Raw genomic sequence first — 27,410 nt, forward strand, 5'->3', positions numbered from 1 at the left:
ATACCTCTCTCCACTTTCTTGCAGTTCATCATTTATGGAAGCTACTTCTCAGCCATCGCTGTCATTTTCTTCCTGAGAGGTGTGTACACGATAATGAGAGTGCGGCAAAGCCACAGAGACTCCACCACTGCAGAGGAGCCTCCAAGTCTGAAAGACAGTGACACTTGCCCTGAACAAAGACTGAGCAGAAGAAACTGACCACTGGGCCCTGGGTTGGTTCGGTAGGCACAGAATGGGAGAAAATGTTTTGAAATGGGGAGTTTCTACCTGAATGTGTCCAAAAATAAAGCACATTTTGGTTTTCTGTTACAAAATGTTTTGGTACATTGTACCCTACTGAATTAGACACCGATGACATTCCAGTCTGTTTGATATTTTTTACACAGTCTATGGTTTATTCCAGCAGCCATACTCCTGAGCAAGATCTCCACATTCAGACTGCAACATCTTCATAGTGACATACAGTGCCTTGCGAAAGTATTCGGCCCCATTGAACTTTGCGACCTTTTGCCACATTTCAGGCTTCAAACATAAAGAAATAAAACTGTATTTTTTTGCGCTTTTAACGGACCTCTGAGAACATCACAGTGCAGGTGCATTTATACGGAGCCTTGATTACACACAGGTGGATTGTATTTATCATCATTAGTCATTTAGGTCAACATTGGATCATTCAAAGATCCTCACTGAACTTCTGGAGAGAGTTTGCTGCACTGAAAGTAAAGGGGCTGAATAATTTTGCACGCCCAATTTTTCAGTTTTTGATTTGTTAAAAAAGTTTGAAATATCCAATAAATGTCGTTCCACTTCATGATTGTGTCCCACTTGTTGTTGATTCTTCACAAAAAAAATACAGTTTTATATCTTTATGTTTGAAGCCTGAAATGTGGCAAAAGGTCGCAAAGTTCAAGGGGGCCGAATACTTTCGCAAGGCACTGTATATATATATATATATAGATACAATATTTAAATATGAAAATGGAGATGTACAGTGCAGCAATTTAAAGGCATGGTTTGGTCATTCTTTTTAGTTAAAATTCATTTTAATATATATATATATACACACACACACATTAACTTAAATCTCTTTAACACCCAAAGTCAGTGGTCTTCAGTCTATATTGTGGTAAACCACCTGGACAGGTCAGAGCATAGGTGAGAGCCAATTCCCTTCCAGGTGGAGCCTCTGCCCTTGGGGCCAATCACAGAAGAGGAGACTCCTCCCCCTCTTCTGTAATAAATGATGAAATGCATGTTCTCCTCTTTTTCCTCTGAAAAAAATAGTCCTACCGATATCGCGCTGCACAAACCCCTTTTGGTTCCTCTTTACAAATAAAGCAACTCAAAGCAGTCTTCTCAGCTTTTCCAAATAACATTTCTGCCCTTACACTTGTGTTAAATGTACAAATACGGATATGCACAGAGCTCATTTCCACTAAGAGAAAAATATCTACAAAATTCCAGTGTAATGAATAGGAATATTTTGCAATAACTTAGTATCAGCCATTTGAATATACATATGCCTCAGCTGAGTCCGGGCCAGTTCACAGGTTCGATAGAGGATGAGACTCTGTCCCTTTAACACATTTAGCATACACTCTTACCCAGAGCAACTTACAGGAGGAGCAACTAGGGTTAAGTGCCTTGCTCAAGGGCACAGCGACAGATTTTCCACCGATTCAGCAACATTTTGGTTACTGGCCCAATGCTCTTAACCGCTAGGCTTCCTGCCGCCCCTAACAACCCCTCCCTCCACACACCTTTACGTTGTTTTGATTTTTGTTGCCATGGACGGTGTCAGTTACGTCACTTTGTTGTTATCATTGTTCCTAAAACATAATACAAAATACCAGTTTTAGAAACAGTGTTTGTCTTTTTAAAGCGTCTTGTAAAACAAAACAGTGCAAGAGGTGAGAGCGGAGCACGCCAGTTTGGGTGGAGCAGCGCTATAAGAAAGGATTTGTTGAAGAGCTTCCTGAGGGGTAGTGTCCTGAAGGGGCGCCCGCCTGGAGGTACGACAAAGAAAGAGAGAGAGAGAGCGAGAGAGACAGAGGGAAGGGGAGCCATTAAATCACCACTAGTGAAACTAACAAGTCTGGACATTTGGTTGAAAACCACCTGATGGTCCCACTCACCAAGAAGGGGTTACTAGAGACCCCGGGGGCGGCCATCGCCTGTCCAAAGGGGGTTACCACAGCCTTGGCCTGTCCATAGGCTGAAAACCCCACTCCTGGTGGACCAGAGAAAGAGTTGAATAATCAAGGTTTAAATGAAAAGGGTACACTACACAAATTCATGCAAAGCAAACATGCACCCATGCAAACACCCACACACACACACCGTTGGGTTGCTGGGGATAGGCCGGAGGCTGGGGGAAGGGGGCCTGGCCAGGGAAAGGAGGTTGGAAGGTCCCACTGAAGCTGGTGGGGAGGTTGTAGGTAGCAGCGGTCCTGAATCCGGCTGGCATGCTCATGGACCCTGTGCCAAACGTGGCTGCAAGATAGGCAGGAGAGGAGAGGACACTCAATCTACACAATATCACATCAGTTACACAGAGCTCACGCTACAAGATCACTGCTAAGTGCTAACGCAGACCACAAAACATCTGCACACACACACACACACACACACCCCTACCTACCTCGTCAAGCTATAATCACACCTGACGCCAGGTTAACATCTGCACACAACCTGAACTAAAAACACCTTTACACTTAAAAACACAGAGAAACAAACACAGCAACAACAAAACACCTACAGAGACTAGTTCTATCCATAACATAATCAGAATTAAATTAGCCAGCATCTAGCACACAGCTACAGTACTAAAGCACTCAGGGTATAAGCACTCTTAGCAAAGGCAGTGTACAGAATCCAGGAAGGTGAGAAACAATAAGAAGCTTACAGTCAAGATGGTTGTGCAGTTAAAGGACACTATTAAATAGTTATCTGGCAGTTTGATGTCCTTCCAACACCAGTTTACAACCTCAGAGCTCAGCTGGAGGACATACATACCGCCAACAGCTATAGTCTGAAAAGCTACGACTGTTAGTTAGGCTATTTCTCTAGGCCAGCAAGGGGCAAGATGGGGTAATCAGCGAGGGCAATAGTGAGGGTAGAGGGGGGGATTGGTGAGGGCAGCTGAGGCATCAGGACCCCCACACTCACAGATACAGTAGAAGCAGCACTGGGGTCAGGGCACATAACACATGCACAGCGAGACAGTCACAGGATGCTCTGGAGAGCTCTAGGAAGCACTGCCAGAGTCAAGACACAGGGAGGCAGAGAGGAGGGGAAGGAAGGAGAAAAGGAGTGAGCTGGAAGAGGAGGAGGGGACCTACCAAAGTGGGCTGGAGGGTAACCCTGCCCATGCAGACCCCCAAACAGGCCTGTCCAGCATCACGAGAGCAATCAGACAGAGCCATTATCATTTGCGCTGATACACCTTCACACTCTCTTTACAGAAACACTCAGTCACCAATCAGTGTCTCTTTGATTTACTCTATGCAAGACTGTTACTACTTGGACTAGATCCTCATTTAGCTACAGACAATTGTTAGTGAATTAGGCTGCCGTCTTGTAGCAGCCGAGCCACCGGCAATCGACTTAGAGATGAATACAATTAGCTGAGCGATGAAGTGAAGACATCTGGTTCGTAACCTCATTATGACCTCTGATGACTCGTGACCACGAGTCCTCTCACAGGGGTTCAGGCGGTCAGTCATCCTCCGTAAAAGTAATCCAAGAATAGGGACTTGAGATTTCGGTTGATTACTAGGCTATTCCTTGAATTATGCGACGTAGAGAAGCTTTTACATGATCACCTGCCTCAGTTCATTTGGGAGATTTCAGCATGGCTGTTCTGCACGACCTCAAAACGGCCACTAACCACTGATAGTTAGATCAGCTTTAGTCATAGAGATGTACGTCAGAGCTCATCTAGTATCTTTGCAATGGGCCTGCCCATGAGGCTTTGGGTGCGCCCTCTTATCGAACTCAGTGGCCACGTCTGAATACCCGTACTTGCGTTCTGAATAGTGCGTTGATTGGGTATGAGCAAAATAAAATGTTTTAGAGGATGTGATATTTAGAACATTTTGAAAGCGTTCAATTCCAAGACGTCACACTCACTTCGGCTTTTCGTCTAGAACGTATTCGCTGCATGATATTGAGGAAGAGAATTGTCTTTTCAGACAACCACGTGATCAGACGTAATGTAAAAATTGCGGGGAACCCAACTGTGCATTACATGACGCCTTCTCAGTATGCATGTCTAGTATGTTGAAATCCGTTGCTTACTGCATACATTTTTAGTGAACAGTATGTTCCATCTAAACAGTATGTAGTATAGTTAGTACATGGTATGACATTTTTTGTAAATTTTAGGAAAAATGATTTCAGACACAGCCTATGGCTTTCGTTTCAAGTACATTGGGTATGCAAGACTTCCGTGGCGTGTCCCCACCTGCTGCCGCCACGGCCGCTGCTCTCCCGTTGCTCTGGAAGGGGTTGGTGGTGGCTGTCGCCGGGGCAACCGCTGCAGCAGCAAAAGGGTTTGTTGACAGACCTGGCAGAAGGGAAGAGGAGACATCTAACTCTTATTAGTTCATCTCTGAGTAGCTAAGTGTCTACAACTCTGGAGAAATGTGTTGCAGTCCCATTCTAATCCACCCCATTCTCCCCGAAGTGTGCACTCATTCACTCGCCCTCATGGACTGAAAAGTAATAGACGCAAGAGAGTGAGTGAAATATGAAGAAAACTCCCATGCTTACACCTACCAGTGGTTTTTAAACCCAAGAGGCGAGTGAACTAGTGAAGCGCACACTGAGGGGGAAAGGGTAGGGATGGAAACACACACATGGAGTGATGTCACTCACCTCCAAAACCCTGGGGCATGCTGGACATGCATTGCTGTGCCTGGGCTGACGAGACTCCTGTCACAGGGCCAAACATCCCCCTGGGAAACAACAATGGCGTTAGAGTGACCCCATGGACTCAGCATGACAGAGGCTGTATCCCAAGTGACAGCCTATTACACCTACATGGTCCCTAGCAGTAGTACTAAAAGTAGTGCACTTTTGAATAACACGGTGCGATTTGAGGTGAGAGGGCTGAGTGTCATTTTGAAAGGCAGACCTACTTGTTGAGAAGATGTCAATATGAGACAGACAGAAAGACCTCAAGGCATAGACTATAGAGGGTAATGGAAAGAGGGTGAATTCCTGGGATGGCGTGTTCTCGTACCCTTGTGAAGTGCTGACGGTGTTGTAGACGCTGGTGGCGGGGGCCGCCGAGCCGAACACGGTGTCCAGCTCGGCCAGCGCGGCGTAGCGGTCTGCCGCCGACGTACCCGTCAGCTGACTCTGGGGGTGACGCAGCCCTGCCGACGCCCCCGGGGGGAGAGAGCCCGGAACCCCGCTCGGGACACTACCTCCTGGAAACACACAGACTGGTTCACAACACAGGAGGCCAGGAGGGCACTGTAGAAGCTCCAACCGTCTCCTACACCCGGCAGCGAGGGCAACAACACATCACGCCCACACAAACGAGACCTGACCCTGCTCCTCTACCAGGCCTACATCGAGATAAATATCATAACTGACTCAAACTTTTCTGAGCCTTTCATGTTCAAAAGCGCCACGAAAGTCTGCTTCACCATATGCATAACAGTAGAATAACAGTAGAATAGCCGGGACTCGATGAGTCGCCTACCAATACCCGCCAGTCTAATAAATCTATGTAACATCCACAATCACAAATAAATATATTCATAGTTTGTTTAGGGTCATAAAAAAACGTGCTACTAAAGACAATTTATTTCAAAAGAACAGAATAGAGTGTTTTAAGATATATTTATCTGTGCTATAGTAGCTGAGGCTATGGAGGCGCCATGTCAATGAAATGAACTTGTTCACTTAGCAGACATCACATGCTTATATTCCCCAGGCCTTTACAATATGAATATGATGGAATATAAGAGAATACAATAGAAAGGATATTTCTCCAAATGGGTATTTGCTGATCAGCAGGCATGGAGCTGTGATTATTCTGGATAAAACATTCTGAAAAGGGAGACTATCTGTAAAACATTGTGTTGTTTGGCAAAACTTAAGTTAATTAAAAACCTTGGAACAAGGTAAAGCAATCAAAATCTCTGGCCTGTATGGATCTCTGTAATATTATTTTGAAAAGTAAGCAAGCACCAACAAATGTAAAAAAGATGCCCTCTTGTTGGTCAAACTAGCATTAAAAGGCAACAATGGCCGACAGTAAAATACTATGACATCACGCAACCCCAACGTGCCATACCATTCCGCAGCACCCCGCAAGCTGTGCTGTGGTATGACGCAACCTTTAAATGAGGACCCAATGACCCTGCTCGTTCAGAAAGGATGGGACCCGGACTTTATCTATTCTACACCATGCATGAGCTCATCGTTCCCAACCCGATAGCCATCTCACTCTACTCGACGCATCTTGAAGTCTGCCAAACAGAGTGGGGGCTCGCAGCAGGGACAGGTTAACCTTGCTCCATCTTTGTCAGAGCTAAAGATGGTATCCAGGTCAGCCAGAGCTGCGTATCTATCGGCGGGGACGCTAGTAGTGTCTCTGTCTACCGGCCCATTGGGCATTCCCGCAGAGGAGGCGTTACTCTGGCTCTGGGAGGAGGAAGTGAAGCATCCAGTTGGCACTACAGGATTTAGGGAAGTGGTCAAAATTGGCTAAATAGCTAGCGTTAACTTGGCCCCACCGAGGCCGTGCTACCTGCGAGAGAGATGACAGAAAGGAGTCACACGAGGGGCCTGGGGGTGGCTGTGTGTGTTCCTGACTGTACAGCAGAAATCTGTGAGGATGGATTGAACACTGTGTGTTACAGGAGGCAGGCAGCATCTACAGAGCACAGCAGTGTCATCTGTCATTTACAACAGTGCCGTGCTTCACTTGACCTGAAATCAATGGAGAGGATCTGCATTATACTGTTGAGTAGTATAACAGTCAGATCTAAATGGGGTCAACGGTGGCAGACTTGAAATGAGCCCAACGGCAGTCATGCGCCTTAGTCTGGCTGTCACAAGAGCCGCACAGTGGCTTCAAGTGTGTTTGTAGGAAGATTGGTGTCTTTCTTAGCAATCATCTCACACGGAGGGTTAGTTCAGCACAGAGACCGAGGTTAGGTCATGGTCTGAGGAAACAGCGTGAGAGACGAAGCATCATCACTTCACGCGGAGTGGTTTGAGGGAGGAACCTGACTGTTGCTATGGGAATGAAAAATCCTGTCTACTCTCCTGTCTTAACAAATGAACATACCTACAGTGAATTACTGAATCACCTACACTGTTACAAGATCTTAGTACAATACACAGGTGGAGAAATCTCTTGATTTTTTGTTAATAATCTCAAATCATTAAGAGGATTTTCTGCAGGATAAGAGTTCCAGAGGCCGAGGTAAAGGTTGCCCATCTTTTCTTTCCTACACTGCTGGCTGCAGTTTAGACTGCATGATATCATGTTATTTTGCACCAATGGCCCTGTACTTCTGGATAAGAACAGGTCAGCAAACAACGAACAGCATACAACACACGCATCCACAGACAGGCACACACACACTCATCAATAGGAACAACCATAAGCATTGATATGGGAAAACCCCTAGAGCCTACCAGACAGACAGAGTGGGGAGAAAGGTGTTAGCTAGAGGCTGAGCCCAGTGAGAGGCAGAGAACTTACTGTGAGCACCTGCACCCGGGTGAGGTAGAGCAGTGCCAGCGGTGGCAAACTCACCCACACTGCGGCTGGATGAGAGGGACGTGAACGCTGGCAGCCAAAACAGGATGGGGGTGGGGGTGGGTACCAGAGAGACAAGGTGAAAAAAAAAATAAGAGAAAGAAATATATAAACCAAAAAGGGGGGAAAAGTGTGAACGTCACCCAAAAGCAAAACCAAATCATAACAGAGCGAATGGAGTCGGTGTGAAAGCAGAAGCCAGGCAGTGTGGTGGTCAGTGTGGATGAGAGAAGGAGGAGACTTTGAGAGAAAGGGGTGCATCTCCATAGTCTAAAGTGGTTTCCTCTCCTTGTCTCCTCATCTGCACTCTGCACAGATCTGAAAACATATAGGTTTGATCTTTCAGATCAGTGCAGATGATGGAAAGGAGACAAGGAGAGGACGCCACTGTAGAATGCTGCGATGCACCCAGAGAGCAGTGCTTTCCCATCCACCACTGCGTAGAAGTCATCTGCAGACAGTGTCCGGCAGAGGGCGGTGTGGTACATTCAAAACTAATTCCCTTGGGAGCCAGTGAGTAAGTGTGTGTGTGCCTTGAGCAGCCAGCTAGCAAATAGAGCCAATGAGAGTGAATTGTAGTCATTAATGCTAACTACAACACAGACAAAATGGACACAAACACATGACAAGTAGGAGTGAACTGATGTGAGTGTAACACAGAGACAGACACACAGCGACAGAAAGACAGAGCCTCTGGGAAAAGAGGAAGAGTGCCTAACAGTGACCTGTGTGAAAATGTGAGCGTGTGTGAGATAGAGACTGGCCATGAGAGGTGAATGGAGCATGCTCTACCTGTATGTGAGGTCTGGAAGGGGGCTTGGGGTGCCGAGGGGAAAGCACCCGATGGACCCGCGCTCCCAAACGCATCAAAGTTAGCAAAGTCTGCGTTTGCGTTCTGAGCAGCTGGAGGTTTGTACCAGGGTCAGACACATAAAATCAAAAAAGACAAACAAAACAGGACTCAATGAATGAGACAACTAATGGTCACATGACACAGGCAGCAACCAAATGGCACTCTATTGCTTTAGGGCACTACTTTTGACCAATGCTCTGGTCAAAAGTAGTGCACTAAATAGGGAAGTGTGCGCCATTTGGACAGAAAATGACAGAAATGACACAGAGATATGGAACTAAACTAGATGGCTAATGACAGACTGGCACCAGATGACAATGACCATCCAAAAATGGATGTGATGATGATAGGTTCACATTCTCCTATAGAGCACTGCTCTGACCGAAGCTCATGTTCCCTTCTAGTGTGTGTGTCTGCCACTGTCCTGGTTCAATGTAAAACATATTTTAAATGAAGCACACAGTACATCCATTGATTCCACGCTCTCATCGTCATGGCAATTCTGAATAATACAAATAATAAATCACCAAAGCAAAGTTGGTAGAATGAATGATTTAATAGGATCTCTATAGATGTTTGAATGCATAATGTTTGGTTGGTAAGTGTAAGTGTTCATTTGAAACCCCATTTTATTTCATTGCCATGGTCATTCTATTCATGAGAATTCAATTACATTTCAATGTGATATCACAGTCGAGAAGAGCAACTTCAGTAGAATGTCGAATGTTAACAGGCACCAATGTTGACTTGGAACTCGACAACCACCTCAAGACTAGATGTCTGACTTGGCTCTGCTATCGAAGATTATAAATGGTTCACAAATTAACTTCAACACCCAGTAATTTCACCAGTTCATACCATGGACGGCACAGAGACGCATCTTCCTGCGAGAACTTCAAATTCCATCAATGGTAAGCATCAAATACTGGATTCTTACCATGATTTGGTTCATTTCTGTTTTTCCATTTGGCTTATTATGGAGTATTTCTCAAATTCCATGTAGATAAATGGAATTGGTTTTTATTGTTACTTTAGGCAAGGTCCTCCTGAGTGACTCATAGATCTGGCGTTTTGAGTGTTTGTACGTTCCAGTCCCTAAACATGGCCAGCTTCTGCTACCACAACCAGCACCTGCCTGAGCAGGAGAAACATCTGTTCGACAAGAACATGGGGAAACTGGAAGCCATTCTGGGGGTGTTGGGAGTGGGCTGCAGAGATGGGGAAACTGGAAGCCATTCTGGGGGTGTTGGGAGTGGGCTGCAGAGATGGGGAAACTGGAAGCCATTCTGGGGGTGTTGGGAGTGGGCTGCAGAGATGGGGAAACTGGAAGCCATTCTGGGGGTGTTGGGAGTGGGCTGCAGAGATGGGGAAACTGGAAGCCATTCTGGGGGTGTTGGGAGTGGGCTGCAGAGATGGGGAAACTGGAAGCCATTCTGGGGGTGTTGGGAGTGGGCTGCAGAGATGGGGAAACTGGAAGCCATTCTGGGGGTGTTGGGAGTGGGCTGCAGAGATGGGGAAACTGGAAGCCATTCTGGGGGTGTTGGGAGTGGGCTGCAGAGATGGGGAAACTGGAAGCCATTCTGGGGGTGTTGGGAGTGGGCTGCAGAGATGGGGAAACTGGAAGCCATTCTGGGGGTGTTGGGAGTGGGCTGCAGAGATGGGGAAACTGGAAGCCATTCTGGGGGTGTTGGGAGTGGGCTGCAGAGATGGGGAAACTGGAAGCCATTCTGGGGGTGTTGGGAGTGGGCTGCAGAGATGGGGAAACTGGAAGCCATTCTGGGGGTGTTGGGAGTGGGCTGCAGAGATGGGGAAACTGGAAGCCATTCTGGGGGTGTTGGGAGTGGGCTGCAGAGATGGGGAAACTGGAAGCCATTCTGGGGGTGTTGGGAGTGGGCTGCAGAGATGGGGAAACTGGAAGCCATTCTGGGGGTGTTGGGAGTGGGCTGCAGAGATGGGGAAACTGGAAGCCATTCTGGGGGTGTTGGGAGTGGGCTGCAGAGATGGGGAAACTGGAAGCCATTCTGGGGGTGTTGGGAGTGGGCTGCAGAGATGGGGAAACTGGAAGCCATTCTGGGGGTGTTGGGAGTGGGCTGCAGAGATGGGGAAACTGGAAGCCATTCTGGGGGTGTTGGGAGTGGGCTGCAGAGATGGGGAAACTGGAAGCCATTCTGGGGGTGTTGGGAGTGGGCTGCAGAGATGGGGAAACTGGAAGCCATTCTGGGGGTGTTGGGAGTGGGCTGCAGAGATGGGGAAACTGGAAGCCATTCTGGGGGTGTTGGGAGTAGGCTGCAGAGATGGGGAAACTGGAAGCCATTCTGGGGGTGTTGGGAGTGGGCTGCAGAGATGGGGAAACTGGAAGCCATTCTGGGGGTGTTGGGAGTGGGCTGCAGAGATGGGGAAACTGGAAGCCATTCTGGGGGTGTTGGGAGTAGGCTGCAGAGATGGGGAAACTGGAAGCCATTCTGGGGGTGTTGGGAGTGGGCTGCAGAGATGGGGAAACTGGAAGCCATTCTGGGGGTGTTGGGAGTGGGCTGCAGAGATGGGCTTCCTGATAGGAAAGGTTTGATAGGTATAGAATGTGTGATAAGTGTGTAGGTTATTGTCCATTTTCTATTAAAAAGAAGGAATCATATTTCAAGTACCAAATTGTGATGTATTTTTAGAGGGCATGCGTGTGTCTTTCAGCCTCGTGTGGGCTGACCCTGGTGCAGCCTCTCTGCACCAAGGTAGAACTTTATGGCTCTTTGAGGATGAGAAAACGTTATCCTCTGAGCAAACAGCTTTACGTTGGCCTCAGTAACCAAGGAGCCCTATGAGAACTCTAGTATCTGGCGATGCTTTACATAGATCAGTCTGATGAACAATGAGGGGGTTAAAAACGTATCCAAAAACTTGGAAATCAACCAATCCGCCATCATTAACAATGGAAAAATCAAATGATTTATTATTGAACCGAGAAAAACAGATTGGTACAATTTAAGGCCATGTGGCAAACCATAATGCAGGCACTAGGGAGGGGGGTGTGAACATGCAGGCACTAGGGAGGGGGGTGTGAACATGCAGGCACTAGGGAGGGGTGTGTGAACATGCAGGCACTAGGGAGGGGGGTGTGAACATGCAGGCACTAGGGAGGGGGGTGTGAACATGCGGGTCTGGGCAGAGGAGATGACGTCGTTGTGTGCAAGTTGTCATTCTTATGTGTATATTTGTATCGTGAGATGAAAACAAAGTGTGGTAACAAAAAGTGAAGGTCCATACTCTTGAAATTAAGGAAAACTAAATGTCTCTAAAGTTTCTTCCACTACCATAAAACAGACTTTTGGACAGCTGAAGCAAAACACCCAAATACTCTTCAGGAAATTGACCTCTTTCTAATTCCATAACTATGAGTGGATCATTGAGTATACATATCATTGACCAATGGAGTCTAAGCAGTAGATATAACCATGGTGCCGAGGGTTTTTCTAACACAAGGTGTAGTGACCGCTCCGGGGACCGGTGCAGTTCGTGCCACTCCTCCTCCTTACCTGGCTGACTGTTGAAATGTGCAAAGTTGGCAAAGTTGGCCGCCGAGCTTGCTGCAGTCTGAGAGTGGGGCGGCGCGGCGAAGATGTCTCCGCCCAGGTCGCTGAGGAGGTCAAACTTCTTGTTGTGGAACTGCTGCTGCTGCTGGCTCAGCTGGAGGGCCTGGGCCACACGGCTCCCCACCGGAGACTAGAGAGACAACAGGGCTGTGTTCATTGGTGCATGCCGTAGCAAAACGCTTTGCAACAGAAATCAAAAATGGGCGTTTCTTATTAGACAGAAGTTTGGATGGAACCTCCCCGTTTCACTCCATTTCGTGCTAAATATGACCCAGTTAACTCACAGAGAGACGGACACTTCAACCATGCAGAAATAGTTCACCTGGATATCCGCACTTCACACAGGCCATCTTGTCGAAAGCAAATATATGATGTTTTGCCTACTAGAGCCAGGAGGGTTTCCTGAACACATCTTTCCAGGAAAACTCCCTGGGCCCTACTTCAGGTCAGGAAAACTCCCTGGGCTCTACTTCAGGTCAGGAAAACTCCCTGGGCTCTACTTCAGGTCAGGAAAACCATTGTACGGCCTGTTATCAGCCAGCTGAGTAACCAGGGTGTCCTACCTGACTGGGCGTGTGCTTGTTGAGGTGCAGGGTGGGGGCCGACTCCCCCAGCAGTGTTTTGAGGGGGCGGACCTCGGGGGTGCTGCTGGTGCTGCTGGCTGACGAGCCGGAGATGGAGGCGTGGACAGAAGCCACCACTTTGGCCTGCTCCGGGGGAACAAACCTAAATCACAACAACAACCATGTTCAATTGGTTACACAGCAACACAGGCTTTAATTGAAATGGACTCCTATAACCCAGCATCTCAGAGCAAGTGTTCAATGATAGCATGACGGCAAATGCCGCCAGCCGCCACGGTAAACAGGACTTGTCGTCAGAGTTAAAATAGGTCCAACTTTTGCCATCGCGTTGTTTCCTACCGGATGTTGATTTTCACTGTTTGTTTACTGATATCATCATAACAACGCATACCGTCGTTCCGCCACCCTCTTCCTTGCTTCCTTGTCCCGCTATGCTGACTGGTATGACGGTTGTGTGTAAATATTAGACTTTCCTTTTGGATTCAACTAACGCATACAGTGACCCAGACATCATCCACCAAATACATCTGGGTTGTTACTGCTGCAAAGTGCCTTACTGCTCCTCCTGACCAGAGCTCTATGGACTACAGCAGCCTCTCACCATCTCTTCTTCTCGTATTTGTCCTGAAGGAACTCCTTGACTTTCTGGGGTTCCCTGAAGTCCGGTATGGAGGTAGTTCTGTCGTCGTAAAGCCCCAGCCATATCTGTTTGCATGACTAGAGAAGACAGAGAGAGGGGACGGACAGAGAGAGCAGAAAAACATGTTTGGTGAAAAATGAAAAGCGAATAAAAGTCACATGCAAATCAGAAGATGTGGTTCATCACCTTTACAGAGGAAAAAGACAAACGTGAAAGAGAGAGAAAACCCTTCAACACCTCCAGGCAAAGACAGCTGCAGCAGAATGTAGCACATTCAGGGTCATTCCAGGGTGTCTCTTGGGAGCCCGGAAATGGAGCGATCTACAGACAACTTGCCAAGGGATAAGAGATGTTACAGCATACATGGATATCTAGCATTTTACAATTAGACGCAGACAAATAAACAAATACATACTGAAACAGAGAGACAGACAGACAGGAGGAGAGGCAGGAGGAGAGGCAGGAGGAGAGGAGAGAGAAACAGAGACCAAGAGAGAGACCGAGACACCGAAAGAGAGACCGAAAGAGAGAGACGCCCCGAGAGAGACACCCCGAGAGAGAGACACACCGAGAGAGAAACTATTTATAAAAAGAGGACAGACAACAGCAGACAGTAAAGTCAAGGCTGAAGATAATGCATGTCCTCCAAGGCTTGTGTCGATGTTTCCAATAGGCCTAGAATATTCTTCTACATAAAGCACCTGACATACATAGCCTGCAGAACAGCAACAAGGACAAGCACAGGCTCAATTCTGTACCACTACCACATCATCTAGCAGAAGAGCATTACTCCAATTCAGAATCCTTGGCAGATTAAAGTGTGTGTGTGTGTGTGTGTGTGTGTCAGGGCCAACTAAATAAATAACCAGACACATGGAATGCATGAGTGAGCATCAGAGCACCATCTCCTGAAAGAGCGGCTCTATGTCTGTTGTGCCGTGGCCACCCGGTCGGCAGGCCACCACGCTATTCTCAGAGAACACACAAATCACACTTTACAGGATTAGGGGAAATATCTGTGGAATGTCACCCAAAACCAAAAGGGGGAAAGGGTGAGGCCGGCCATATAGGATTCTGGAACACAACGTATGGATTTCCATGATCTGGGGTTAGAGTAAGTCTCGGGGCATTGAGGACAAGGAGTCAGCCTGCCAGCCCTCCTTAGACAGATTAAGAGCTCCCGAGTGCCAGTGGTCTAAGGCACTGCATCTCAGTGCAAGAGGCATCACTACAGTCCCTGGTTCAAATCCAGGCTGTATCACATCAGACCATGATTGGGAGTCCCATAGGGCGCAGCACAATTGGCCCAGCATCGTCCGGGTTTGGCCGTCATTGTAAATAAGAACTGACTTGACAAGTCAAATAGTTTTTTTATTTTTTTTAAATATCAAACAAAAGGAGGTAGACATACGAATGGTGGCCTAGCTTGGAGGACAATGGAAGTTGAATAGAAACATAGGCTACTAGCCGGGTCCCAGATCTGTTTGTGTGCCTGGCCATCACAATGAGCATAGAAGTCAGCAAGAGAGCATAAACAGATCTGGGACCAGGCTTGAAAAACAAATGTTTATAATTATAAACCTATGTGTTTCTACATTCTAGTCTCCATCGGGGTGCTAAGAACTGGAAGAGCTGGACAACAAAAACTAGCATTTCATTTTGGCCTGTTTGCTTCCCTTTGGTTCCTAGTGAATACAACCCAGGCAGACACAGCCATGTTGACAACAGTCCTGGGAGGTCTGTGGGGCCCGGTCACAATGCTTGACCCTACCTCATTGCCGTGTTTCTGGAGAAACTCGATTTCCTGTTGCGTGAAGGTCGTCATGGAGATGGACTTCACTCTGTGGGGTGGGTTCAGCCCTCGCCTGAGGACAGGAGAGGGGGAAGAGAAGAGAAGAAAGAGGGAGGAAGATGGGAAAGGGGAGGAGAAATGAAAGAACAGGAAGATGGGAGAGGGGAGAGAAAGCAGGAAGGGGGTTGATTTAATTGTAAAGCATCACAGATTAAGAGCTCCCATTAGATAGGATCAGAAGATTCAGATCCCTGTACTGACAGCTCCTCAGACTGGCGCGATTAATTAGGAACGTGCTGAGTTCTGCTGGGCTTATGACTGCAGAATCTGGGACAACAACAGAGACATCACGAGAGCGAGAAATTTTTCCCTTGTATAGCCGAACACGGGTACTGAAACCCAGGTTGCCGTCACGACACACAAGACCGTGTTAGCTCACTGAGCTCAATCCTAAATGGTAGGCCTCGATCTAACACTAGTCTAAGTCTCATGCAAGGTTACTCGTTGAGCCACCTAGCTCCGTTACACTTGAAGGCAGTTAGTTAGCCTAGGTGTGTGTATGTGTGTGTGAGCAAGTGTTTGATGAAAGTGTGTGAGCTTTTAGAGTATGTGCTCGAGTCCCCTTGTGATGTGTGAGTGAGCCCGAGCCATCAGGCAGGTCGGTTTCCTGCCTCCATTTCCTGTGCACGGCTCTGCTCCGGTGTGCACGCCATTTCAAGAAAGGGAGGGGGGTGGTCTGAGGAACAGGTGAAACTGTACCCTGTGTCACTCAGGACACCTGAGCCTCAGCACTTGTTAGTGAGATTTGTCTCGTTAACATTTGCTCTTGACCACTATTTTTCAACCTGTGGTCCGGGGTACTGCAGGTGGTCCGCAATTTTTGTAATTAATATATATATATAAATAAAAAGACAGTTGGGAATATTAATGGTATAATACACAATTTGACATTACTTTCACAATGCAAATTGTTTATAATAATAGGCCTGTTTACATTCACTGCTAAAATGGACTTAATCTGACAGCCAAGATATTTGATGTAAAAAGAGAATCTGTGAATGGTGGTCCTCGCACACACACACACACACACTTTGCCTAAACAGCCCCATGGAGACCCAAGAGCTCTAAAGAACATGGGAGAGAGGGAGCAATGCTGTGTAAGACTAGACTAGGGCTGTTCTTCAATTATTCACTGCTCTTGCCTTTAGCCCTCTGTTGAAATTAGGGATGAGTGCCACCCAAATGGTAGAGCAGCTCATTGTATGACTATGGATCACCCATCCATCACCTTCCATCTTCAGTTCTATACAGCACTACTCACTCAACTGACTGACTGGAGCGGCACTCAGAGTTCCCTGGTCAAAAGTAGTGACACTAGACTGGGAATAGGGTGTCGTTTGGTACACGGCCTGTGTATGGGGTTAAATTATCGCTACACTCGTATTAACATCTACTAACCATGTGTATGTGAGAGGTCGACCGATTAATTAAGGCCGATTTCAAGTTACTATAACAATCTGTATTTTTGGACACCAATTTGCAGATTTTTTTTTCACCTTTATTTAACTAGGCAAGTCAGTTAAGAACACATTCTTATTTTCAATGATGGCCTAGGAACGGTGGGTTAACTGCCTTGTTCAGGGACAGAACGACAGATTTTTACCTGGTCAGCTCAGGGATTCGTTTTTCCAACCTTCTGGTGACAAGTCCAACGCTCTAACCACCTGCCTTACATTGCACTCCACGAGGAGCCTGCGTGGCAGGCTGACTACCTGTTACACGAGAGCAGCAAGAAGCCAAGGTAAGTTACTAGCTAGCATTAAACTTATCTTATAAAAACAATCATTCAATCATAATCACTAGTTAACTACACATGGTTGATGATATTACTAGTTTAACTAGTGTGTCCTGTGTTGCATATAATCGATGCGGTGCCTGTTAATTTCTCATTTAATCACAGTGTCACGACTTCTGCCGAAGTCGTTGCCTCTCCTTGTTCGGTCGGTGCTCGGCGTTCGACGTCACCGGTCTTCTAGCCATCATTGATCCATTTTTCATTTTCCATTGGTTTTGTCTTGTCTTCCCACACACCTGTTTTCAATCCCATTCATTACCTGTTGTGTATTTAACCCTCGGTTTCCCCTCATGTCTTTGTCAGAGATTGTTTTTATTGTCAGTGTAGTTTGAATGTTGTATAGGTGCGCGTCGGGTCCTCGTACCCATGTTTGTTTGTTTGTGTACATTTTTGTGTGATGGAGCATACTACGTGGACTTAATTAAAAGACTCCATTTTACACTCCTTTTGACTCTCCTGCGCCTGACTTCCCTGCCACCTATACACCTATGCCTGACACAGCCTACTTCGCCAAACAGGCGATGATTTAAGAAGCGCATTTGCGAAAAAAGCACTGTCGTTGCACCAATGTACCTGACCATAAATATCAATGCCTTTCTTTAGAATCAATACACAAGTATATATTTTTAAACCTGCATATTTAGTTAATATTGTGACCACCTTTAACATGAATTTCTTATAACTAGGGAAATTGTGTCCGTGCAAGCAGTCAGGGTATATGCAGCAGTTTGCGCCGCCTGGTTCATTGCGAACTGTGTGAAGTCCATTTATTCCTAACAAAGGCCGTAATTAATTTGCCAGAATTGTACATAATTATGACATAACATTGAAGGTTGTGCAATGTAACAGCAACATTTAGACTTAGGGTTGCCACCCGTTAGATAAAATATGGAACGGGTACGTATTTCACTGAAAGAATAAACGTTTTGTTTTCGAAATGATAGTTTCCAGATTCGACCATATTAATGACCAAAGGCTCGTATTTCTGTGTGTTATTATGTTATAATTAAGCCTATGATTTGATATTTGATAGAGCAGTCTGACTGAGCGATGGTAGGCAGCAGCAGGCCTGTAAGCATTCATTCAAACAGCACTTTCGTGCATTTTGCCAGCAGCTCTTCACAATGCTTCAAGCATTGCGCTGTTTATGACTATCAACTCCCGAGATTAGGCTGGTGCAACCGATGTGAAATGGCTAGCTAGTTAGCGGGGTGCACGCTAATAGCATTTCAAACGTCACTCGCTGAGACTTGGAGTGGTTCCCTTTGTTCTGCATGGGTAACGCTGCTTCGGGGGTGGCTGTTGTCAAAGTGTTCCTGGTTCGAGCCCAGGTAGGGGCGAGGAGAGGGACGGAAGCTATACTGTATACTATACACTGGCAATACTAAAGTGCCTATAAGAACATCCAATAGTCAAAGGTATATGAAATACAAATCGTATAGAGAGATTGTTCTATAATTCCTACAATAACTACAACCTAAAACTTCTTACGTGGGAATATTGAAGACTCATGTTAAAAGGAACCACCAGCTTTCATATGTTCTCATGTTCTGAGCAAGGAACTTAACTTCTTCGATATAGGGGGCGCTCTTTTAATTTTTGGATAAAAAAAAAGTTCCCATTTTAAACAAGATATTTTGTCACGAAAAGATGCTCGACTATGCATTGACAGCTTTGGAAAGAAAACTGATGTTTCCAAAACTGCAAAGATATTGCCTGTGAGTGCCACAGAACTAATGCTACAGGCGAAACCAAGATGAAATTTCACACAGGAAATGCCCCAGATTTTGAATGCGCTGTGTTCCAATGTCTCCTTATATGGCTGTGAATGCGCCAGGAATGTATTTCTTTCTGTCGTTTCCCCAAGGTGTCTGCAGCATTGTGACGTATTTGTAGGCATATCATTGGAAGATTGACCATAAGAGACTACATTTACCAGGTGTCCGCTTGGTGTCCTCCATCGAAATTATTGCGCAATCTCCAGCTGTGTCCACTTTTCCATTTAGTTCAGAGGAGAAAGGCAACTGCCACGAATAATTTATCATCGAATAGATATGTGAAAAACACCTTGAGGATTGATTCTAAACAACGTTTGCCATGTTTCTGTCGATATTATGGAGTTAATTTGGAAAAAAGTTTGGCGTTGTAATGTAATTAGCCAAACGTGATGAACAAAACAGAGCGATTTCTCCTACACAAACAATCTTTTTGGAAAAACTGAACATTTGCTATCTAACAGAGTCTCCTCATTGAAAACATCCGAAGTTCTTCAAAGGTAAATTATTTTATTTGAATGCTTTTCTTGTTTTTGTGAAAATGTTGCCTGCTGAATGCGAGGTTTAATGCTATGCTAGTTATCAATACTCTTACACAAATGCTTGTGTAGCTATGGTTGAAAAGCATATTTTGAAAATCTGAGATGACAGTGTTGTTAACAAAAGGCTAAGCTTGTGAGCCGAAATTATTTAATTTCATTTGCGATTTTCATGAATAGTTAACGTTGCGTTATGCTAATGAGCTTGAGGCTATGATTACGCTCCCGGATACGGGATTGCTCGACGCTAGAGGTTAAATGTTAGCACATATTGCACTTTTACTTTCTTCTCCAACACTTTTTTTGCATCATTTAAACCAAATTGAACAGGTTTCATTATTTATTTGAGGCTAAATTGATATTATTGATGTATTATATTAAGTTAAAATAAGTGTTCAGTCAGTATTGTTGTAATTGTCATTATTAAAAAATATATATATAAAAATTGTAAATCGGTATCAGCTTTTTTTGGTCCTCCAATAATTGGTATCGGTGTTGGAATACCATAAATCGGTCGACATCTAGTATGTGACCAATAAAAATGTTATTTGAATTACTGACCAATTACAGGGGTAGTTGTATATTCAGATCTACTATGGAGCTTTGTCACAAATAGAATGACTGACACATCAAGGTCTCACTCTGAGATTACAGTCAAACTGTGTTACATACCAGACACCAAACGAAAGATAACAGACCTAAACGGGGAGGAACGAGTTTGAACTTGAGAAAAGCTTGTTTTCCGCTGCAAAGCATTTTGCTACGGTGTGAAGTGCACTAATGAATGCGACCCAGACCAATACATACATTCTATTCAGCCTGTCAGAAGCATCATTCCGACCATGTTCATGCTGGCACAAAGTACAGCACACCCGACAGCGTAGTTGTGGTCACAAATGCAGGGAACATTTGACTTTTCAACCTTCTCTCTCGAGCTAAGACCGGCCAGTTAGCCAACCATGAGGGCGAAGTGAGTGTTTGACTCTGTGTGTGTGTGTGTGGGGTGGAGGGGGAGGGGTGGGGGGGGGGCATATGAAGGATCAGTTCAGTCTCATGAGGAGGAAAGTAGGTCAGATACTGGGAGAGAGTTCCAAACCCCTCCAGCTCTGAAAAAGGATGGCATCACACCACAATTGAACAATTCAGACACTTTGTAATCACTGAGTGTGTGTACGTGGTTACAGTGAAACCCAGTTGATTTGCATACCCAGTGGTATTGTCAAATGTTCACACAATTCTCTCACACAGTATGTGTACAGAGAGCGGAAACACCCAGCAGGGAAGCGCTTAGCATACGGACTCCTCCAGGATGAGAGACAGACAGAGAAGGACAAAGACAGACAGAGCGGGACAGAGGGGGACAGACCGAGAGAGGCAGAGGGGGACAGACCGAGAGAGGCAGAGGGGGACAGACCGAGAGAGGCACAGACCGAGAGAGGCAGAGGGGGACAGACCGAGAGAGGCAGAGGGGGACAGACCGAGAGAGGCAGAGGGGGACAGACCGAGAGGGACAGACCTAGAGGGACAGAGGGGGACAGACCGAGAGAGACAGAGGGGGACAGACCGAGAGAGACAGAGGGGGACAGACCGAGAGAGACAGAGGGGGACAGACCGACAGAGACAGAGGGGGACAGACCGACAGAGACAGAGGGGGACAGACCGACAGAGACAGAGGGGGACAGACCGACAGAGACAGAGGGGGACAGACCGACAGAGACAGAGGGGGACAGACCGACAGAGACAGAGGGGGACAGACCGACAGAGACAGAGGGGGACAGACCGACAGAGACAGAGAGGGACAGAGACAGAGAGGGACAGGGACAGAGACAGAGAGGGACAGAGAGCGCTGAACCCATATCCCAGCAGAGGCAATCTATGCAGCATCCTCACCAGCCAACGCCTCTGTAATACTCAGACACACACACTTCTTCGCCAAAGCCAACAGATGACCCTGTAGATGATAACATGGTGTCCGTCAGCACTGTTCAGCATTCATTCAATGCTTACAAGAACACAAGGGTCAGTCATCTTGATTCAGGTCACCATAAACTATGGTTGGGCTCTGGAGTTTTTACTAAAATTCAAATAGGTCTGAGGTTTTCCTGGTCAAGTCACATGGTCAGAAAATAACTTCCTACTGTAAGGAAACCTCTACAACAAACATAGTGTTCCTCCTGGGGAAAGCCTCTCCACCTTCATATGGAATGTGTTTACACAGTAGATTCCAACCCCACCCATTAAACAAGCCACAGGCGAGGGGGGGAGGCCCTGGCTCTGAACCCCTGACAAGTAGGCAAGCAGTTAGCTAACTGGCTTAATTAATAACTACTCAAATCAGTTAGCCTAACTAACTGGCCTAGTTAACGACTCAAAAGAGTTAGCCTAACTAACTGGCCTAGTTAACGACTCAAATCGATGACAAGAAGACAAGACCAAAAACCAACTATTAATCTCAAACCAAATCAAAAGGCATTAGGATCAACAGAAGTAAAAGAGAGTCCCATGAATGGGCATTGAAATAGTGAGGGGGGTCTTTAAGGTAGGTTACTGTAGAAGGGAAGGGGTCAATAAAGAGACAGAGCTCAGGAGGATGGGTGTGAAACTGATCACATTTCCCTCAGATTCCTCTTCAGGGTGTGGGAAGGACAGACAGACATGCCAGCAGCACTAAGAGCTATCCTATAAAAAATACAAACACACACATCCTTAAATTATAGGCCTAAACCAGGAGCTTGTAACACTATGATTAGTCTGTGTCTGTATAAGTCGCCAAGCACAAATGGGTCTCAAAGAACACAATGGGGCAGTTTCTTAGACCCAGAATAAGCCTACTGCTGGACTAAAATGCTTCCTCAACGCAGAGTCCCCACTGAAAGTGTTTTCCAAGAGAAATACTAATCTGGGGAAGGGAAATTGACCCGCATACAGTAATTTGATGTCTCTCAGTCAGTGCTAACCTCCTCTACCCTAGCTGAAGTCAATTCGCAACTTCCTGCATTTTTCCACTTCCTATTTAACTACCCTGCTTGCTGCTGATGTTGCGAAACAGGGCCAAAGGACCATGCCACCACTTCCCCACACTAGAATCACACCAGGCTTCCTGCATACATACAGTACCAAGAGGCAGACAGCAAAGCAGTCCTTTCCCCTGAGTCCCACACGTCTCTCTAGCTCAACAACATGGCAGTCGCTCAGTCCTGCCAAGAAAGATTTGCACAAGACTCAAGATTCACCGCATAAGTAAAATGGATCGCCTGATCAGCAGAAAGGAGGATAGGTCAGTGAGGTGATTGTTCTGCTGGGAAACCAAATATAATCCCGGCAGTACTAAAGATGACCACCTAGCTACTGTGTTATTACATTGGAACAAGGTGTCGACCACTAGCTAGACTACATATGAATAACCTATCTGATATGGCTAGCCTATAGGCCTACGTTTGGTAGGGTAAAGTCTAGGTAGCATACACTTTACAGTTTGGCTACCATCTTCTTTTTCACATTACACAGTCGGAGACAGTGTGAACCTATTCAGAGGAGCCTGTGTGTCTGAGCTTAGAAAATAATTCCATTATCCCACATCAAAGTTTAATACTACAGCACCACAGGGAAATTCACAGAGGAATCCCTGCAGAACCATTACAGAGATGAGAGAGAAGGGCCAAACTCTGTCCATCTGCAATGATTATCACACAGTGTTCTCACAGTCGAAGCGCACCCCCCCACCCCTCCCCCCTTAGCTGCCAAAACTAAGACATGATAAACACTGCCCGCCCAGATAGTAGCATTTAGGCTAGACCTCATGATGCAAATACACACCTAAAACTGATCCAGTGTGTATCATAAGAGAAAAGGGTTGTGGTGCAGGAGAACAATTCTGACGGGGAAAACCTAACACGGAGACAGGTGCACCCTAACACCAGACTGGGAAGCTGCCGAGTCAGTCTCAGTTCCCCTACCTCTTTACGGAGCTATGAAGGACTTAATAAGAGAGTCAGGGAGGGACACACACACACTTCACCTTTTCTGCCTTTATTAAGCTAACCATTACCCTCTAATGGACCATGACAGGTTGACCTCAGTGAGGCATTGAGGGTAGGAAAGCTAAGCCCGGCGACTGGCGTCTCACCGGGCAGCATTGATTAAGTAATCAGGACATTACAATGAACAACTTATTGAATTAACAGGCAATGTGGTTGTGTTTCTTTCTGAACAAGGTTACACAAGTGTCTCCACAAAGGGCTCGGCAAACAGTGGTGGCCTGGGAGGAATGGCTACAGCAAATCTCATAGACAAACTGATAATAGTGAAAGATCGCTGAATGTACTGACTAGCACAACATGGGTGGTTTCAGGCCTAAGTGTAAGAAAGAGTGAAAACTGAAATCCCCCAAAGACTTGAGAGGAAAGATGTTCTTCAAGTGATAATGAAAAGATGAGCATAACTACGTCATATAGATCTACTAAAGAATATTATAGGCTAGCAAACCAGGGAGGGCTAGGGTCATTTTCATCTCATTGGCATGTCTGCAGGAATTCCTTCAATGGCGAAAACAAGCTTGATGCTGTTGAAGACACCTGATGTTCTTCAACCTAGCTGCAAAGCAGCAAATGATTAAAGGGAAAGGGGATACCCAGTCAGTTGTACAACTGAATGCATTCAACTGAAATGTGTCTTCCGCATTTAACCCATCCCCTCTGAATCAAAGAGGTGCGGGGGGATGCCATAATCAACATCCACGTCTTCGGCGCCCGCAAACACTGGGTTAACTGCCTTTCTCAGGGGCAGAACGACAGATTTTTACCTCGTCACCAATGACGTCCTCTGTTTGAGATATGTAACAAGTCATTTGTTACCAGGCATTCAATCACCAGGCATTGCCAGATTCTGAACAAACAAGGTCAGGTTGACATGAAATAGCCGTGTGGCACATACAAATCTAGAAAATTCTCTTGTTTTATTCTCTGCCTGTGTGATGTTATTTTCCCCACAGATCTTTTAAAATGCATTTCCTCAACAGTATTTGACATTTAATTGAGATTGCATTATTTTGTTGCGAGTAGGAATGAGAAAAGCACAGCTTCGGTCCCACTAATCCTCAAATCCCAAACTATACAGATGCTTGGTTACACAACCGTACAAGCCAGAGGTACAGCATCAACCTTGCATCACAGAAATACTGTAATGTTAAATAGTCAAATGCCATTTTGAAATTGAGTTGCCCCTATGAACTGCATAGCTTGGTAGATGACGCTTGTTTTAATATGGTCAACTTTGCCTGGCTTGATAGCTAGTTGGGTGGTGGACCAAAAAAAAAGCTGTGTGGTGGGCGAAAAAAAAAAAAAAAAACTCTAGCTAGCCACCCGAGGAGAAAAGTTAGCTGGCTCATGTGCAGGCTACTCTCAGACTAGACGTAACATAGTAAACCAAAATCTGGGACACTGAAATTAGTATAATATGTTACCTTTGTTATGGTTACATAAGATAGAAGGTTAATCTCCAGCAAAAAAATATATATTTTGGTATTTGTTTCACTAGTCCATTGTTGATATAGTCCCTAAATGTTTTGCATATCACAATCAAGTTTTCAAGATATATATCCTTCAAAATACAGAAATACAACCAGTATTGATACATTTAGCCCCATATGATGCAAAACGCCTCATCCAGCTGTTTTTCTGGGTGGGACTATATAAACAATGGACTAATGAAACAAATACCAAAGGATGGTTTTCGGGTGGAATTTTTATTTAAATAGACTCAGCAATATGACTTAGATGCAGGAAGTAAAAAGCATAGTGGACGTTGGGCCAGTAACTGAAATGTTGCTAGATCGAATCCCCAAGCTGACAAGGTAAAAATCTGTCGTTCTGCCCCTGAACAAGGCAGTTAACCCACTGTTCCTAGGCTGTCAATGTAAATAAGAATGTGTTCTTAACTGACTTGCCAAGTTAAATAATGGTTAAATAAATAAAAATATATAACAAAACTACTAAGAGCATTGAAGCATGAGGCTCAACTTCTCTGCTGTTTTGGTTCCCTGGCTACCTACATTTCTGTGTGCGTCTACATTTTTCAATTTAGGCGCACATGTGCTCCTTGTAAAAAAGGTCAGTGTATAGCCCTGCATACGAATGAAACATATACTAATTAGGTCTCCCGGATTTTCGTTGACTATTTTCGTTGACTATGTTACATCTACTCCTGAGTCCAGGTTGCAGTGTGAAAACTGCCGCAGGTGACACGTTTTTTTAAATGATACTCATCTTGTCCACACATCTCAAACTCGCTCAACACACCCATCCCAGTCTGGCTTCTCGCCTAGATACCTTCACATGTAGCATTTTACAATTTAGTTAGGTACAGTAGCTAACTAAACTGATTCACGCGTTAATTGATTTGGTCCAGCTAACATGAGCTTCTGTAGCTAACTACTGTACTGGTAAATTGCCGTTACAGTATGTGGCTAGCTAGTTAGGCTACTAAGCTCGCTGGTGGCGAAGATATGTTAACTGTATCTGGTTATATAGCGAACTATCATATTCTTGTACTAGATAAAGTCAGATTAATGAAATATATCTAAACGTATTTAGCTAGCTATAGCTAGCACAGCAGACACCCAACCCACAAGACAATTTCAGCTCGAAGTGGAAAGAGACAGGGGGGAATGGATTATAGCTAACTACTTAGCTAACGGTTAGCTAGCAAGTAACTAGGTAGTTAGCATCCCGAATGCGGCCTGTCAACGCGGAATGAAAAGGTCACTCATCCAATCACATTTATACTTACAGTATGCCAGAGCAGGAGGTGCAGACGAAAGACCCCACCGTCATGTTGGCATAGGTTGGGCCGCGCTGATCGCAGTCAAAGCACTTTCTGTTAGGAGGCAAACTCGTCATTTCTCTCAGCATCTTCAGGTGTTTCTCCTCCTGCTTTCTTTTCGCACTCGCCGCCATGACTGTGACAAATAGTGGAAGGAAACAAAACCAGGGAAGGATGGGGAATTGCAGGTAACGGAAAAGCTTTTGCTGCTAAACGGGTACCTACTCTGAAAGGAAAAGTGCCTACTCTGAAAAGAAGAGTGACTGTCGGCTGAACAGGAGGCGTTTTAGTCAAGAGAGGAGAGTCACGCACTGCACGCTCCTGATTTCAATGGGTTTACCAGCGCCACCCAACGGATTGACGCTTATCATTTCATGTGGCCTAATTCCTGGCACTTTCCTTTTCATGATACCAAGAGGAAACACCCCTCTCATCTCAAACGTTTCTAGATGTAAATATATTATTAGTCTATCATTAATTGGAACAAGAATTTGAATATAATAGTTAGAATATAATTTGGCACGGAGGTGGTTTTATTTTGCTCCGTAAGTCTTCTGAGAAAAGAAAAAAAAACATTTTTTTTCATTTACATTGTGGGACATAAAATACTGTAAAAACAGGAAATCAGCTCCAAGTGATTTTAATTTAAGAAATCAGTTCCCAAGTATTCCCACGCATAATAGAGAGACACGTGATCATAAACAAACGTAAGCAAGGTTTGAAGTGATTGTTTTAGTCTAACATTATATCTCTTTGGGCTTCTTGCGGTCAATTTGCAGTCTACAAATTATTTGAAATTATGTTCCAGCCCCCGACCATCTCCTCAACAAAAGAATCGGCGGCTGAATCTAGTTGATTATCCCTGGAATAGAAGATGTCAGATATGTGTAGAAGATTTGTAGATGTCAGAGATGTGCAGAAGATTTGTATGTCACCTACTGTACCTTAGGCGACGATGTGTTATAGATTTCAATGATCGTAAATTGCTTATTTATTAGTGGTGGAACACAATTTGAGAGTATGCTATTCTCACTGGTTTTCTTATCATTCAGACAAAAATCAGCACATAATGTTGGGGTACATACAGTGTGATGGGCTACTGCATTGATAGTAAATGAAAAGGCTGTTGTGCTTGCATGCCCCATGTGAGTGACTGCTTCACATTCATGGCTCCTACTGTTTA

At 45.4% G+C, this 27,410-nt stretch overlaps 2 protein-coding genes across 6 annotated transcripts in view; one reads left to right on the forward strand and one right to left on the reverse strand.

Moving 5' to 3' along the window:
• The window catches only part of LOC135546289 (thiamine transporter 2-like), a 21,287-nt gene extending 20,476 nt beyond the window's left edge, over window positions 1–811 (forward strand). The window contains exon 5 of the mRNA XM_064974599.1: window positions 25–811. Coding sequence (XP_064830671.1) covers window positions 25–198 — 174 coding nt within the window. The 3' untranslated portion in view covers window positions 199–811. The remainder of the gene's footprint in view (window positions 1–24) is intronic.
• On the reverse strand, window positions 368–26,562 carry LOC135546287 (arf-GAP domain and FG repeat-containing protein 1-like). Of its 5 annotated transcripts, XM_064974594.1 has the most exons (14): window positions 26,195–26,562; window positions 15,219–15,312; window positions 13,409–13,524; window positions 12,787–12,949; window positions 12,167–12,353; window positions 8,579–8,689; window positions 7,730–7,816; window positions 5,246–5,435; window positions 4,879–4,958; window positions 4,466–4,567; window positions 3,342–3,389; window positions 2,341–2,493; window positions 2,136–2,230; window positions 368–2,006 (listed from the first exon to the last, which is right to left on the reverse strand). In XM_064974594.1, the coding sequence occupies exons 1-14, from the start codon at window positions 26,359–26,361 to the stop codon at window positions 1,947–1,949; spliced, it is 1,653 nt and encodes a 550-aa protein (XP_064830666.1). In that variant the 5' UTR covers window positions 26,362–26,562; the 3' UTR covers window positions 368–1,946. The 5 variants fall into 5 exon arrangements, with proteins under 5 accessions (XP_064830666.1, XP_064830669.1, XP_064830668.1 ...); XM_064974597.1 differs by lacking the exon at window positions 8,579–8,689; XM_064974596.1 differs by lacking the exon at window positions 7,730–7,816.
• Between the last annotated feature and the right edge of the window lie 848 nt (window positions 26,563–27,410).

This window comes from Oncorhynchus masou, chromosome 9 (genome assembly GCF_036934945.1).
Source record: "Oncorhynchus masou masou isolate Uvic2021 chromosome 9, UVic_Omas_1.1, whole genome shotgun sequence".
Taxonomy (NCBI): domain Eukaryota; kingdom Metazoa; phylum Chordata; class Actinopteri; order Salmoniformes; family Salmonidae; genus Oncorhynchus; species Oncorhynchus masou.

Coding starts and splice junctions, on each gene's coding strand:
- LOC135546287 (XM_064974594.1), bottom strand. CDS start 26,361: ATGGCGGCGAGTGCGAAAAGAAAGCAGGAGGAGAAACACCTGAAGATG. Junction 15,313..26,194: donor ACCTCCTGCTCTGGCATACT/GTAAGTATAAAT, acceptor TCCTGTCCTCAG/GCGAGGGCTGAACCCACCCC. Junction 2,494..3,341: donor TTACCCTCCAGCCCACTTTG/GTAGGTCCCCTC, acceptor CCTATCTTGCAG/CCACGTTTGGCACAGGGTCC.